The 16,964-nt window shown below is 41.0% G+C and overlaps 1 protein-coding gene across 2 annotated transcripts in view; it reads left to right on the plus strand.

Annotated features, from left to right (window-relative positions):
- The first annotated feature begins 2,571 nt into the window (after positions 1 to 2,571).
- The window catches only part of STAC (SH3 and cysteine rich domain), a 148,593-nt gene continuing 134,200 nt past the window's right edge, over positions 2,572 to 16,964 (plus strand). For both annotated transcript variants that reach the window (XM_058554781.1, XM_058554790.1), the window contains exon 1: positions 2,572 to 2,776. In XM_058554781.1, coding sequence (XP_058410764.1) covers positions 2,666 to 2,776 — 111 coding nt within the window. In that variant the 5' untranslated portion in view covers positions 2,572 to 2,665. The remainder of the gene's footprint in view (positions 2,777 to 16,964) is intronic.

The raw sequence follows: 16,964 nt of genomic DNA on the forward strand, positions 1-16,964 counted from the left end.
CAGTAGCCTTTCCTTCTTTAACCGTCTTGTTAATGAACACTGTGCCAGGGGCTGAGGAAACAAGACGAACATGACCTGGTCCCTGACCTAGCAGAGCTTATAGCCCTGTGGGAAGACAGGCAGCTTTGTCATTGATTACTTAGGGAAGGATGCTGTGAGAACATGGCATTGGTTTGGGAATCTAAACCAGACTAAAGAGGCCAAGGAAGGAGATTTCAAGAGTAATAAATGTTTGGAGATGTTTTTTGAAGAATAAGAGAAGTTAGCTAGATTATAAAAAAACGGGATGGAAAGGGATTTATGGGAAAGAAACACATGAGGAAAGGCTTGATTAGTTTTGGCAATTACAGGTAATTCTACAATTTCCTGGGAAAGATAGCTATTATTTGTCAGACCAAGGATTTCTGTTACTAGGACAGGGGTGGAGTGAGGAGGAAGGATGCACAGCTTCTTTAAAATTTCCTTCAGGGGGACAACATTTGAACTTACACTATTGGAGAATTACTATTGTTACTCAGAGCTAAGCATTTTCTAAAATGAAGGATGACATCTTATAGCTGCTCTTCAATTCTTAAAAAAACAAAATCCAAAGATGAAAAATTTTTTGTTGTAAACCACAATTTGCTTGCCCACTGGGATTAGAATTGTCCATAGACCCTGGGGGTCTTTACTTCCTCAGAAAACCCTTCGCTGGCCCCTCACTAGTTCAGACCTCACATTTGTGCACATTCATTTGAATGAATGTACATTTCCTTATCACAGTTCATGAAAAATGTGTGCGTGTGTATGTGTATGTTTTAATTAATCTCTATTTCTCTAACCAGGCTATCAATTCCAGGAGAACAGACTTAACCTATGTTTTCTCTCTGCTGTATCATTAGTTTCCAGCAGAATGTCTGGTACGCAACAGATGCTTGATAAAGCATCTGTGTCGATACTGCTGCTCCTGTCATTGTGTGCGGTGGTTGCTACTGTTATGACTTTGGCTGTTAGAATTTTGTCTCTATTGAGCAATCAGGAATTGTGTTTTGAGGAAGAAAAAGCTGTAGTCATTTGAGTTAGCCAATCTGCCTGGTCATATGGGAGGCTAAGGGTCACTATGGTATTTAGAGCACTCTGAGAGCCAAATGCCAAGTAAGACAAATGCCTGTCACTTAGAACAGGAGCTTTCAATTGATGTCTGGGATGGAAAGACTGATAGGTTCTTTTCAAAGGACATGAGCTAGGGCAAACATGCAGGACCAAATACATAATTCACAGGGTGAATGAAATGAAAATGAAGGGCCTCTTCTTCAAAAATTATTAAGAATTTCAAGATAGAGACAGAAGATTATTAAACCAAGTGCAGGGCCTTAAGTGAATGCACAAGTTGCATACCCATGAAGCTGGCCTTGCAAACATTTACAGTTAAAGAAAATCTGACCATAAGTTTATAATTTTCTGTTAGAAAATTAAGGGAGAAGTTTTGTATTCATGAAAAGAAAAAAAGCCCGTTAAATTTCCGAATGTATTTCCTTTCCCTGCACACTAAGGTTGTAACCTCAAAAGATACTGGATCCTTCTTTCTCTTTCTCCAGTGGGGCCATCTCTATGTATCCAAAAGACTTAAGGCAGATTGGTTTGCCCCTCTGTGAAGAGCCCTGAACTCCTTGCTATATGGCAACCCCTAGTTGCTCTTCAGCTAGCCATGAAGATCTGGCCTAGATTTGAGACTCCACAGTCCAAAAAGCATGGAGTTTGAAGCCAAAATGGGTTCAAATCCCACCTCCACCATTTATAGTTCAGTGACTTAAAGCAAATTACTCAGCCTCCCTAAAACCTCAGTTTTCTCATCTATAATGGAAGTGACAGTGCCTGGCCCAATAGGGTAGCTCCGGGGCTTAAATAAGGGAAAAGGTGTAAAAGGTGTAGCACATAAATGCACAACACAATGAGGACAGACACACTGCATTCTCTCTTTGCTTTAGTCCGCTGCTGAACAGGGGAGAGAGGAGTGCCCTCAAGCCAGGGAACCCCAGCTCTGGTCCTTGCTCTCCGTCACTGAACACTATAAATAACTTAGCTAAGTCACTGTGTCCCTTAGAGTCGCTGTTTCTTGGGGTGAAGAATGAGGGAGTTGCTGCAGGTGGTCCCTCCTGATTGTATCATTCACGGGTTTTCTATTCATTCCGGGTTTGGTCTGAAGTGTCACTATCCCTTCTAAAGAATCACCCCCGACCGGCTGCGGTGCGCGCCCAGCCTCCCAGCGGAGCCTCTCGTGGGCGCGGCCCCCCGCCTGCCCGCGCTACTCCCTGCGTTGGTCGCGCAGCCCCGCCCAGGAGCCGCCTACCGCCCCCACCCCCACCCCTTCTCCCGCGGGCTAGCGAGCCCGAGCCCGAGCCCGCTCGCCCACTGCCGGGCGGCAGTCACGACTGTGCGGTGGCCGGCGAGGTGGCCGTGAGCGCGGCGGGGCGGGGCGCGCTCTCCCCCTGCCCGCGGGAGTGCGGGGGAGGTGGGCAGGGCCGGGGCGGGGGCGAGGCCGGAGGAGGGCCGTCGGCGCCTCGGTGAGGATGGGAGTCCCCAGGACCCGGAGCTGAGCGACCTAGCGCACGGCGGGAGGGCGAGCCCGAGGAAGGCGAGCCTCGCTGTTCCTCCGGGAGCCCAACACCGTTCCCGCGCCGCCACGATGATCCCTCCGAGCGGCGCCCGCGAGGACGGCGTGGACGGGCTGCCCAAGGAGGCGGCGAGCGCCGAGCAGCCGCCCTCTCCTGCATCCACCAGCAGCCAGGAATCCAAGGTACCGCGCACACTTGCCCCAAGAGAAAACAAACTCCCTCTCCTCTCCTTCTCTCGCTCTCTGTCCACCTTTGCTTCCTCCGAACTAGCGCTGGCCCCAGAGGCTGAGACGTGTCCCTAGTTCCACCAGGGCTCAAGGACTGTACCTCTCTTGGGTCTCGAATGTCCGGCAGGACTCGCTGCTAACGATGCTGGACCACGTCCCTGTGGACCCAGCCTCCTCGCCCACGCAGACCCGAGGCTTGGCGCTGGGCTTTACCTGCAAGTACGCGCAATTCACATTGACTCCGGGTTCAGAGATCGCTTTCTTGGGGGGTGGGGAGGGTGGCGGCTTGGTGGTTCTCCGCTTTGAACCTACTTGTGCCCGCAGCGCGTGTGGGTATTAGGCGGCTTCTGGTGGCTGAGGGATAGACCGCCCAGGGATACTCCAGAAAAGCTAGGGTACTTGCGGGCCAGCAAAGAGTTGTCTGTATTCCAAGGGTCTCAGAGACCCTTTGCTTAACAGGGCGCATCCCTAACTTCAGATACCGCTCATTTCAGGAAAACCAGGCAAAGGGAAATGCCGCGTTCGCGGGAAAGTTGATGCTCCTCTTGTGGAAGTTAATACTGGAAGAACTTACACTTGCTTTTATGAGAGTTACACTAACACACATACACAAAACCAACCCCGCAGCACTTCTGTCGCTGTTACACTTCTTGTGAAACTCTCGTGGGTGCCAGGCACATGTTTGGAAATCTTGGAAGAGGATCAAGTAAAATGGGGCTGCTAGCAGTGAGATGCCAAATGGCATCTCAGCCAGGAGTGAAAATCGTAAGATGGAGTTTGTAGTTGTATGGGGTTTTTTTAAGTGCAGGGTTCCTGGCTCTTTATACACGTCTCCTTGTGAGTTCCCCAGGCATCTTTGGAATGCGGGGCAGTCCCTGTGTAGGAGTGAAGGAAAGGGGATGCCAGTTTGGAGGGCAGGTCAGATGGGGCAAAGAAAAGTCTAGTCCCTGTCTCCCTTCACACACATACCTGAAAGCCATTGACAAACCAGCAGGATCCAAGTCACAGCTAAGTGGCCGGCTGTCAGTTTCCATGTTGCTGGACACTCTACATATCCCAGCCTCTGGAAGTTAACCATCAAAGATGGTAATCCAAGACAGAGAGCTTTGCATTATTTTTATTTTAATTTTTTTTCTGATAAGTGTCTGACTTGGGCATGTGGGTCAGTTTTTCATAAACTCAGTTGAAAATGGAGGCAAAAGCCCCGCCTTCCAGAATCCTTGTGAGAAATACATGAGATGACCTAAAGTCTATTCCGGTACAGTGGAAGACTCAATCAATGTTTATCCTTTTCTTCCTGAGATAAGGGGATGGGACCCATCTCACCACAGATGATCCACTCCAAAGCAGTCTCACAGCCCACACCCAGGTACCACCTCTCCTCTGACTGGAAGTTTCTGGGTGTCTCATGATTGTCCATCGTTGACCATCAGTCAGCTTAGTGGCCATTTCACAGGTGATCTAGAATACTGTAAATGAATGTGTCTAAACTCAATAGTGAAACTGGTATTAAACTTTATGAGTTGGGCCTGTTGCTCTGCAGTAGATGTGTTCTGGGAAGGGCTTAGTGTTTGGGTATACAGCGATATGATTCAAACACTCTCTATGGGTTTGCTGTTTATAGATATCCTAATGTAAATTCTTTGGCAAAGCAAAAACTACATATGTAATACCCATAATTATCCACCGATTTGTCTGGCTTCTGGTTTTGAATTTGTACATGTGAATTTTTCGCCAAGTAGTCTACACACCTGAAGTGTGTTTGTATATTCCTAAATTTGTTGTCATGGCTTAGGTGTTCTTAATCAGTGCTGATGGGCTATGGGGGGGCCTAAGAACCCCAGGAAATTGAAGGCAAAAGAGTGTGCCTGAGTGTGACTCTTTCTTGGCATAGCATTTGTAACATTCTCAAAGTGGTCCAGGCTCCTCAAAAAGGCTAAACTGCTGGTATGGAGGATTGTGTGGTAAGGGGGCAGTATGGCATGATACAGGAGCAGAGGAAGGCTCTATTCATTCTACACCAGGAATGCCACATTTGAAAGCTCACTGGCATTTACAAGAATCTTCCACCCTGATGATGAGAGCCTACTGAGGAAAATGTGAACAAGGCATTACTAGTCATTCCATCTTACTCTCCTTTCAAGTGGTCTGTTTGTCGAATATCATGTGGGGCAAGCATGATTTAGGCCCTTATGGGCATTAAACTTTCTCCAGAAGGACTTTTAAAATTACTTTTTCAAAGAACTTTTTTCTGGGGCTGCCCAGTGGCATAGTGGTTAAGTGCACACGCTCTGTTTCAGTGGCCCAGCGGTTCGCAGGTTCAGATCCCAGGCACGGACATACGCACCACTTATCAAGCCATGCTATGGCAGGCATCCCACATATAAAGTAGAGGAAGATGGGCACGGATGTTAGCTCAGGGCCAATCTTCCTCAGCAAAAAGAGGAGGATTGGCAATAGATGTTAGCTCAGGGCTAATCTTCCTCAGCAAAAAAAAAAAAAAAAACCACTTTTTTCTCTGATTATAAGAGTAACAAATACTCTTTGTAGCAATTTAGAAATCCAGACAAAAATAAAGAAAAGACAATAATCACCCATTGGTCACAGTCCAGAGGCAAGCTAATAGCATTTTAATCTGTCTTGCATCTTTTTAAATCTATTTTTATATTTACGCAATTGAGAGAACAAAGGTGAGCGTCTGCTGAATGCTTCCTATGTTCAGGCACAGCTTGACTCTTCACAATAACCCTATGGGGGGGATTATGCTGTTATTTCCATTTTGTGGATAGGGAAGCGGAAGCTCAGAAAGGTTAGGTGACTTAGCCAAGCTCACAGAGCTAGTCGAGTGAAACAGCCAGGACAGGGACCCAGGCGACGTGGCTCTGGAATGCAAGCTCTCAAGCCGCGTGCGACTCTCTCAGGTTTGCGTACTCTTTCACGTCCTCAAATTTGACCCAGCATCCTGACCAAGTGTTTTGTATGCCATAAAAGTCATTTGCAACAGTAATTGGGTCTTTTCGCCTTAAAAATTCTTTGTAAATAAATTGAGCCACATTATCATGTGACGTGATTAAAGACCAATTCTTGTCCAGCTCCTTTGTGCTTGGTTTTGCAACTCTTTCCCCCAAAAATATATTTCAGTAAGTAATTAAATGGGATATCACAGAATCATCTGGAAAACGGGGCCACAACAAACTCTCTAGCCCAGAGGGTCTATTAGGAGAGGAAGGATGATGATTCAACACCCTGAGCACATACAATGTTTCCAGAAGTCCATTTTCTTTGCAAATTCTTTGGAATACTAGAATCATAGAATATTAGAATTGGAAACAGAGGTCATCTATTCAAGGTATTTTTTAAAATCATGGGTAACTTTTATTATGTCAATTTATTTTATTATGGAAAATTTCAATATACGCAAAAGTAGAGAAAACAATATTAAAGAACCATAGTGTACCTAATTGCCTGGCTTCACCAATTATCAGTTCATGGATGATCTTGTTTCATCTGTTGCCTCCCACCAGCACTCCTCCCCACACACTGGATCATTTTAAAGCAAATTTCAGACATCAAATCATTTCATCCATAAATATTTCAGATTGCATCTCTAAAAGATGAGGACTTTTTTTTGGTAAACATGAGTACAGTCCCATTATCTCATATTCTCATTGTTTGAAGATCCGTGAACAACCAGAACCAGCATTCAAAATTGTGCATGTACATGCATATGTGCATTGTCTGGGGAAAGAATCCATAGCTTATATCAGATTAATAAGGTATCTATAGCCTTCAAAGGTTATTTAAATGTCCTCTTTTTTTTCTCTTGAGGAAATCAAGGCCCAAAGAGAGGCAGTGAGTTGCCTAAGATCACACAGATAGTTACTGGCAATACCCCTGTGTAAGAACCCTGTCTTGGACCTTGGGTACCCAGTACAATTTCCTCAGAGCAAATTCCTGTGAGCACAGTGGTAATGCAGTCTATGTGGTTTTCTTTTTCATAAAATTAGTTGGGTTGACAGAGTTTGAAAGCCACTGATGAACCTCACCCATCTATCTTTCCACCAACTATTCCAGTAAGACCACAACCTAGTTTATTTTATAAAAAACCATTTGAATACGAAGAAAGACCATTGAATACTAAGAAAAATGTCATATATTTTAGCATCTCTTATTTCAGTGAATGTCTTTTCTCCTACTGACTTATTGACAACCTAGAAATTTTACTAGGGTCTAATATGAAGGTTTGGTTTGGATGCCCTTTGCCATCATTTAGATGACCCAAGGTTACATTTTGATGATGTGGAGAGATAGTAGGTTTTGAGGTCAAATAGACCAGAGTTCAGATCTCTTCTCTTCAATTGCCACCTCTGTGACTGTGGGCAAGTTGCCTAACCTCTCTGAGCCTCAGTTTCCTAATCTCTGAATGGGGATGCTAATACCTAGTTGGAGTGGTTTTTTCTAAGGCCTGAGAATATATAAAACACCTAATATGTTGTAAGCATTGTAAGCATAAAATATTGTTTATTTCTCTTCCTGCTTCATATTAGATGACTTCTCTCACTAGCCAACCCCAAATGTCATCACTGGAACAATGTCAGTAATCAAAACTGACATTCGGATAATATAACTGAGTTTTCCTCCCTTTGGACTCTTTGTTGTGCTATTCACTGCAGTGAGATTTCACCTTGGCTATTTTGCATCCCCAAGAAAATAATCCATAGACTCATCAGCATGTGACTTCAATTTTGAAAGGCTGTTATAAGCACCTAGTGCCCCAGTGGAGCCATGGATCAAGATGCCCCCTCATTCCTGGATGGCCTTCTCCGAATCTGGACCACCATCCAACCTAGGGAGAAGAAATCCCTAACCATGAGGACGTGCCATGCATCTCTCAAAAAGGTTTCTGTGGCATCAATCAGCAACTATCTATTGAATGCCTATTTTGTGCCCGGGGCATCCCATACATATATATGAAGCTATTATTGATAAAGAATTTAACTTCTACAGGGGAGAACATGAAAGAAAATGTAACTTTGGCTTTGCATTCACATCCCCTAGGGAGTCCAGGCCACAGGCTAAACCTGCTAAATTGAAATCTCTGAGTGAGGGTCCCAGGTATCAGTATTTGCTTAGAGCCTCCTTAGTGATTTCATTGTGCAGCCAAGTTTGAGAAACACTGGTCTAGACTATAAGGATTTTAGAATGTCAAAGAAGGCAAGATTCTTTCCCTTCCAACCAAGGTACTGGAAGGAATCATTTGTATTTACTCTCTCTTCTGCTTCAATTCCCATTTACATTTCAGTCCAAAGAAATGGCTCTGGCAAAGGTGACATGCTTTTGTTCTCCACATTGCCAAAGAGTCTTAAGCTTTACTCTGATGCAGCTGGATTTACAAGGTTGATTATGCCCTTATTAAGTTATTTTCAGGATTATAAAAGTAATAGGTACTTAAGGTAGAAAACTGAAAAACACAGAAAAGTATAGAGAAAAATTCATTTAACACAACCACCTAGAGATATGAATTGTCAAAATTTTTGCTGTATTTCTTTCACGTTTCCATTTTTAAACAAATGCATACTTGAAACAGAACTGGAATAGGGTGTACATAAAGGCACATTATGTTTTTTCTCCCACCAATGTTGTACATAAACAGTTTTCCCATACTCTTAGATAACCAATAACATGATTATTAAAAATGGTATAATATTCTATGTCATTATTATACCACACCTACTTCATCAGTCCCTTCTGACTGCATGTTTAGGTTCTTTCTTGACTTTCACACACTTAAAAATATTAAAATGTACATCTTGATCCATAAACATATTTATATATTTCTGCTTACTTTCATGGGAAGTAAAATTGGTAGGTCTGGGTATAAACACTTCTAAGGTCTCTTATTCTCATTGACACAGTGCCCTCCAGAAAATTTAGATCATAGCTTTTTTTTTTCTTAGTAAACTTTTAATTGAAGTATGACTTCATACTAAAAAGTGCACACATTATAGATTAGAGCTTAATGAATTTTCAAAAAATAAACTCTTGATTTGTGTGAAACCACCATGTAAATCCAGAAATAGAATGTTACCAACATCCCAGAATCTCCCTCAAACCCTCTTCTGCCACTACCCTCACGAAAGGTAAACAATATCCTGACTTCTAACAACATAAATTAATTTCATTTGTTTTCAAACTTTATATAAATGGAATCATACAATGTGTATTCTTTCATTCCTGGCTTCTTTCACTTAGCATTATATTGTGAGATTCGTCTATGCCATTACACGTAGCAATAGTTTTCATTTTTGTTGCTGAGTAGCATTCCACTGTAGGAAGAGACCACAATTGATTTATCCACTCTACGGATGATGGAACTTTGGATTGTTTCTTGTTTTGGGCTGCTATAAGCAGTACTGCTATGATCATTCTTGTACATATCCTTTGTGGCGGATATGAAGCACTTCTGTTGGGTATATACTTAAGAGCAGCATTGCTGGGTTGTAGGATATACATGTGTTCAGCTTTTGTAGATATTGTCAACTTTCTGAACTAGCTGTATCAATTCATGCTCCCACCAGCAATGTTTAAGAGTTCCATCTGCTCCTCATCCTACCAACACTTGGTATTGTCTGTCTTTCTCATTTTAGCCATTCTCATGGGTGATCTGTGGTATCCACTATGGTTTGAATTTGTATTTCCCCAATGACTAATGAATTTTGCAGTGTTTTATGCTTATTATCATTTGAATATCCTCTTTTGTGAAGTAGTTGTTCAGATCCATTGTCTATTTTTCTGCTAGGCTGTCTTTTTCTTTTTAATTTGTAGGAATCTTTTACATGTTCTGGATACAAGTACTTTGAGAGAGAAATGTATTCAAATATCTTCTCCTACTCTGTGCTTACCTCTTCTTTCCTTAACAGAAATTCTTACTTAATGTAGTCAGTTTATAAATTTTCTCCTTTATGGTTGTTAGTGCTTTTTGTGTTCTGCTTATGAAATCTTTGCCTACCCCAAAGGCATGAAGGTATTCTCCTATATTATTTCCTAGAAATATTATTGTTTTGCCTTTCACGCATAGGTCTAAATCCATTTGGAAATGCTTTTTTGGTATGGCGTGAGGTTCATATTCAAGATTCATATTGCACTGTATTGCCGCCTTTGCCATAAATCAGGTGACTATATTTGCAATTTATGTGGAGGTTCCTAATCTGTCCCATTGGTCTATCTATCTATCCTTGTACCGATACAGCACCATCTTAAATGTGATGGCTTTATTAAAACAGTCTTAATATTTGGCAGAGTAAAGCTTCCAGCTTTGCTCTTCTTTTTCAAAACTATTTTTATTATTTTTAACTCTTGGCATTTCCATATGCATTTTAGAATCAGCTAATCAGTTTCCACAAAAACACCTGCTAGGATTTTGATTGGGATTACATTAAATCTATAAATCCATTTGGAGACAATGGACATGTTTATACTATTAGGATTTCCAATAATATATCCTACTCCAGAGTGTTTGCTTCTGCCAGGTCTCCCAGAGTATCATTAGCTGAGAACCAAATTTTATGTTACTTTTTCAGTTTGGGGATTCCCAGAGCAAGCTGTTTTGTGTAAAACTGAGCCCCAAATCTATGTCAAGGCAGATCTGTGATTATGACTTCACAGGAAATATTGAAACTATTGATTGGTTGATTGTTTGCCTTATGTCATGTTAAGGTTTCTTTATCATCAACCTGAGTTGGTGAGAAATTTGTTTCTAGTTCATTCTTTCTTTTTCAGATCTCTACTCCATATAGGCATCAAAATTCAATCCCCTTAGGTATTTTTTATTTGTGGTAAAATGTACATAGTATAAAATTTACCTTTTTTTTTTTTTTTTTTTGTGAGGAGATCAGCCCTGTGCTAACATCCGCCAATCCTCCTCTTTTTTTGCTGAGGAAAACGGCCCTGGGCTAACATCTGTGCCCATCTTCCTCCACTTTATATGGGACGCCGCCACAGCATGGCTTGCCAAGCAGTGCGTCGGTGCGCGCCCGGGATCCGAACCAGCGAACCCCGGGCCGCCGCAGCGGAGCGCGCGCACTTAACCGCTTGCGCCACCGGGCCGGCCCCTAAAATTTACCATTTTAAGCATTTTTAAGTGCACAGTTCTGTGGCATTAAATACATTCACATCGTTGTGCAATGTCACCACCGTCCATCTCCAGAACTTTTTCATCTTACCAAACTAAAACTTTGTACCCATTAAACAGTAATTCTCCATCCCAGCCCCCAGCCCTGCCAAGCACCATTCTACTTTCTATCTCTATAAATTTGACTGCTCTAGGTACCTCACAGAAGAGGAATCATAAAAGATTTGTCCCTTTGTGACTGACTTATTTCACTTACTATTAATCTTCAGTGTCCACCCATGTTGTGGTATGTGTTAGAATTTCCTTCTTTTTTAAGGCTGAATAATATTCTATTGTATGTATATACCACATTTTACTTATCCATTCATCCATCAGTGGACATTTGAGTTGCTTCTACTTTTTCGCTATCGTGAATAATGCTTCTATGAATTTGGGTGTACAAATATCTGTTCAAGTCTCTACTGTCGTTTCTTTTGGATATATAATTGGAAGTGGAATTGCTCAATTATATAGTAATTCTATGTTTAATTTTTTTGAGGAATCAACTTACTGTTTTCCACGGTGTCTGGACCATTTTAGATTCCCACCAGCAATGCACAGTGGTTCCAATTTCTCCACATCCTCACCAACGCTTGTTATTTTCTGTTTTTTTTTTTTTTATCCTAATGTGTGTGAAATGGTATCTCATTGTGGTTTTGATTTGCATTTCCCTAATGATTAGTGATGTTGAGGACCATTTCATGTGCTTATTGGCCATTCGTATATCTTCTTTGGAGATATGTCTATTCAAGTCCCTTGCTCATTGGTTAATCAGGTTGTTTGGTTTTTTGTTGTTGAGGTATATAGTATCATAGCCTTTTAAATGAGCAAATTTGAAGGACAAAGATGTATTGAATTTTCTTATTGTTTTAATTACGTTTATTCACTAGGGAATGGTTATTTTTCACATTTATTATTCTTTATCTTTTTTCCTTTTGTGAATTGTCTATTCATTTCCTTACCCATTTTAATAGAGCATTCATCCATTTCTTATTGCTTTTTAAAAAATATTTTATAAATATTAAAACCATGATCTTTTGTATATGTTGCTAATATTTTCTCAGATTGAAGTTTGTTTTTTGATTTCATTACATTCTCAACAAAGATTTCTTTTTCTATGTTTTTCAATGTCTCACATTTATTTAGCTGTGGTTTCTTCTTTCTTTTATATTTAGAAAGGTCTTCACCACGCTGGGAGCAAATAAATATTAACCTATATGTTTCTCTAAATCCTTAACATATACTTTTATCACTTTGCTCCATCTGGAATTTATGTTGTTATGTGGTATAGAAGAAATCTAATTCTTTTCCAAATGATTAATAAGTATTTCTAAAACCATTTGTTGAATAATTCATTCTTTTTTCACTGATATGAAATGTTACATTTATTATGTAATAAATGGTAATATGTACTAGATTCTCTTTCAGAGTCATCTCTTACATTCTAATGATTTTGCGTTTATCACTATACTGTACGTTGGCATCACTGTTATAATGTTTTAATTATTTCAGCTTTATAATAGACTGATCAGTGATAATACAAGTACCCTCCTGGAAGTTTTATTTATTTATTTGGTTGCACTCACCTTTTTGTTTTTCCATTAAGTTATAAAAATAATATTTTGAAAGTAATTGCATGCAACTTTTAAGACCATTTTAGTGAAATCTTTACAAGTAATGGAATTTCTCATCCAGGAACGTAGTATATATCTTTAGCTATTGAAATGTCTTTTATGCCACTCTTAAATGCTTGGGAATTTTCTTCAAATATTTCCTGCCCAATTCTCTGCTAGCTATTTCCTGGATATTTTATACTCTGGGTTACTATTTTGAACCACATCTTTTATATTTTCTAACTGGTGATAGCTGGCATATGGCAAATTTGTTTTTACATTAATTTGGCAATCTAAGATCTTTTAGATTCCATTTCTTATTAATAAAGAAATACAGTGTTGCTTACTGTTCAGAGCGGGGACCCTGGAGTCAGACACAGCTGTGTTAATCCCACTGTGCCACTTTGGGATGCCACTTAGCAAGCCTCCCTGTCCTTCACTTTCCTGAGCTTCACTGTTCTTTCTGTAAAATGAGCATAATAATGCCCTTCTGCAGCATTGTGATTGGGGTTAAATTAATTACTGTATGCATTAGTATGCTAAGTGCTGAATACAGTGCCTGGCACATAGTAAGTAAATGTGATTATTAGATTATCATAATATCTACAATAATAATGTTGCCTCTCTAACTCTAATTCTCTCTTTTTGGGGGGAGGTGTGGAGGAGTGGGGTGGGTACAGACAGGAGCTTATTGCATTAGAACTCCCAAAATTTGGTAAATATTACTTGAGGTGTTGGGCTAATACCTGACTTGCTTTAAATGCCACCAGTGATTTGCTATAAGTGTACATTGTCTATAAGTGTATATTGTACAGTGTTGGCGCTAAGGAGTGGCCTTAGCTTTCTTGTATCTCAAGCCACTCTGGAAGCCACTGCAAATCTACACATTTAGCGTGAGAAACAGAAGGTGATGCTTTGCAAATTTGACTTCAAGACAAATCCATTTCCACTAAATCATTCCTTAAGACCGCCTTCTACACATATTCCAGACTTCCCAGTCATGTTCACAGTTAAACTGAGACAGTCTTTCTTGTGTTAAAGATGGGTAATGTTCTTAGTTTACTAAGAATTTCCATCAGGAATGGATGTAGAATTGTTTCAAATGACTTTTTGGCAAGAATCAAGGTAATCATGTGATTTTCTTTTTGTCCTTTGGCCTCTTTATATGATGGATTATATTAATAGATAGCCTATTATTAAACTCTTCTTACATTCCTGGAAAAGATCCTACTTGGCCATGGGGATTTTCTTTTAATAAACTGCTGGGTTTTGATTGCCAATACTTTATTCTTTTTACATCTATATACATATGGAGATTGTTCTATAACTGTCACTTTGCGTCCTTGGTCAGATTTTAGTTTTAAGGATATGCCAAGTTTTAAAAAATGATTTGGGAGATGTCTATGAGTGTTTTTGTTTGTTTTGGTTTTGTTTTTTCTGTGGAATAATTTATAGAATCCAGATCTCCTCTTTGAATGTTTGAAAAAAACTGCCAATAATATCTAAACCTAGCACCTATTTAAAATAAATTTTGAAAATATTTTTTCCACTTTTTTATTCTATTCTTTTTTTCTAAATTGGCTTGAGTCAGATTTGTTAACTTGTATTTTGCCAGAAAATTATCCATTTCATTTAAATCTTCATAACGTCTCTGGATGAGTTATTGTAGGACAGCCCTGGGACCTTCCTTCCATCTTATCCCATCTTCACTCTCTCTAGCAGGATTGCTATGTGCTTCTAACCTGTGAACACCCCTTTTTGTAGTTCTCTATGTTTATATAACATTGGTTTCTTAGATCTGGATTGAAATCAGGAGAGTTAAATACCAGTGCTCACGCTTCCACCTTACCAAGAGAAAGTATTCCTTACTCCGTCCTTAAATTTCTCATGAGCCTTTGATTCCCTTCCTACACCTGTAACAGTTCCTCTCTGGTCGTATTGGCTATGACTTCCTCCTCCTCCATCATTCAAATGTTGGTCTTCCCCAGCATTCTATTCTCAGCCCTCAGCCCTTCTCACTCTCCATAATCTCTCTAGGTCTGTACTGGCACATCTTCCCCAGCATTCTATTCTCAGCCCTCAGCCCTTCTCACTCTCCATAATCTCTCTAGGTCTGTACTGGCACATCTTCCCTGTTCTTTTTATTTCCTCCACCAGCTGACAACTCCTAAATCTGAATCCAACCCAGACATCTCTCTTCTGAGCTCCAGACCAATATATCCAGCTGCCTTCTGGACAACCTGTCTTAATGCCCTCCATACATTTTAAAGTCAACCTATCCTCAACTAAATTCATCATTCTTGACTCAAATGCCACCCAGTTCCTCTTGTGTGTTCTTCTTCTTGTGATTGCATCCATAGATGAGCATCATCCATGGAGTCAATGAAGCCAGAAATCCAGAAGTCATCCTCAGTGACCCCCAGGGGACCTGAACAGAGAGGTTTTGGCAGCAAGTTGACAGGAGACAAGATGTCTGTTAGCCCCCAGAGGGTGCCTCATTTGTCTGAAAATGAAACTTGTACCTGTTACCTGTTCCTAATGGCCCCCATAGCTGAAGTTTCAGTAAGCATGTTTTCTTCAGATATGGGAGCAGCTGTGACCACAGCATGAAGGACTGAGGTCGGACACAAGAGAAAGAGTAAAGAGGAGGTATCCAGAACACTCTGGGCTCCCAGAAATGCCACTACTCCCATGCCCTCCAAACTGACATGAGGGAAGGTGAAAAGAGGCACCAGAGTTCTGTGTGCCCCTGAGAAGATCCCTAAATTCCTTCCCCCTACCTCCAACACTCTCAGTTGTATCAAAATAAGGTAGCATGGAGACCTTGGAAAAGAATCCCATCACACCACTTTTCCCAATATGTCAATCACCAGAAGAATATTGGAGAGCCCCTTTCCTCTCTCATAATTTAATCTCCATACAGGTCTGCACATCTAATCCGACGCCATCTGCCACCCTCCCCAGCTGTCAGTATCCTCCACTCTCCCCTCTGGAATTCATTCTTCAGCAAAATTCTCTCTTTCTTCAACTTCTTCTCTGATGTGTCCTTCACTTCTTACTCTGACTCCCAGTCCTTTCCCTGCAGGCTTCTCAAATGGTGACTCTTTTCTTCTTCATCAGGCCTGATGATTGGGGAGGCACCCTCACTGCTGCTTCCAGAGTCTTGTCTCTCCTCTCCTCAACCTCATAGCTTTAAAATCCATGCACTCAGGGCCTTCTATCCACTGCTAACATCAGTAGTCACTTAGCAACCCCGAGTAGGTCTCTCCATTCTCCATGATGGTAGAGCCAGGCTCATTCTCACTCATTCCAACACTACTCCTGTCATAATCCTTGGTGATTTTCATATACTGCAGATCATCCTTCCAAATACCCTGACTTCTTCAATCCCTATAGTTTTCTCCTCCTATGATCTTGTCTTCCATTCTCTTCCACGTCACCACCCACTTCTGTGGCCATTCTCAAGACGTTGTCTGTATAATGATTGCGCCATCTCCAGAATCTCCCTTCCAAGCTTCCCATTCTGTGACCACCACCTGGTGTCTTTCCATCTAATTCCCTCTAACACTTCTATTCTGATACTGTTTTAACTGCACCAGAGCATAAAATCCATTAAACTGGTAAGCTTATCCTCTTTTCTCCATCCCTCACCCATTTTAGGTTCTCAGATTCCTTTTTTCTGTCATTGTAATTACTCCTCTGCAAACACTCTGAACTCCCTTGCCCCTCTGGCCATTTGTTCAGAATCACCTAGAGAAACTTCAACTCTGCCTAAAGCCAATTTCCCACCTACTGCATACCTACACTTCTGAAGAAAGTAGAGAAGACAGATGATAAACAAGGTGGAAAAAAGGCATAGTATGATTTCAGGCAGTGATCAAGCTAAGTAGAAGAGTACAGTGCAGAAAGGGGTAGGGTGAGGAGCTATTTTACATAGAGTGACCAGGGAAGGATTCTATGAAAAAGTGACTTTTGAGTCAGAGACTGGAATGGAGTGAAGGCATGAACCTTTTGAAAATCTGGGGTAAGAAGTGAGGGGAAGAGGGATCTGAGCAAAGGCCCTGAGGTGGGAACAACCTTGCATTTTTGAGGAGCAGCAAGAAATTTTGGGTCCTTATTGCTGAATGAACAAAAGGAAAAATGTCAGGAGGCGAGTCCAGAAAACTGTGAGTCCAAGGGCTAGATATGTACTGTCCAATTAACCACATGTAGCTAGTTAAATTTAAATTTAAATTAATTAAAATTAAAAATTCAGTCCTTTAGTCATACTAGCCACATTTCAAGTACATGGTAATCACCTGTGGCTAATGGTTACTGTATTGGACACCACAGATTATGGAACATTTCCATCACTGCAGAA

The sequence above is a fragment of the Diceros bicornis genome, chromosome 2 (genome assembly GCF_020826845.1).
Source record: "Diceros bicornis minor isolate mBicDic1 chromosome 2, mDicBic1.mat.cur, whole genome shotgun sequence".
Classification (NCBI taxonomy): Eukaryota; Metazoa; Chordata; class Mammalia; order Perissodactyla; family Rhinocerotidae; genus Diceros; species Diceros bicornis.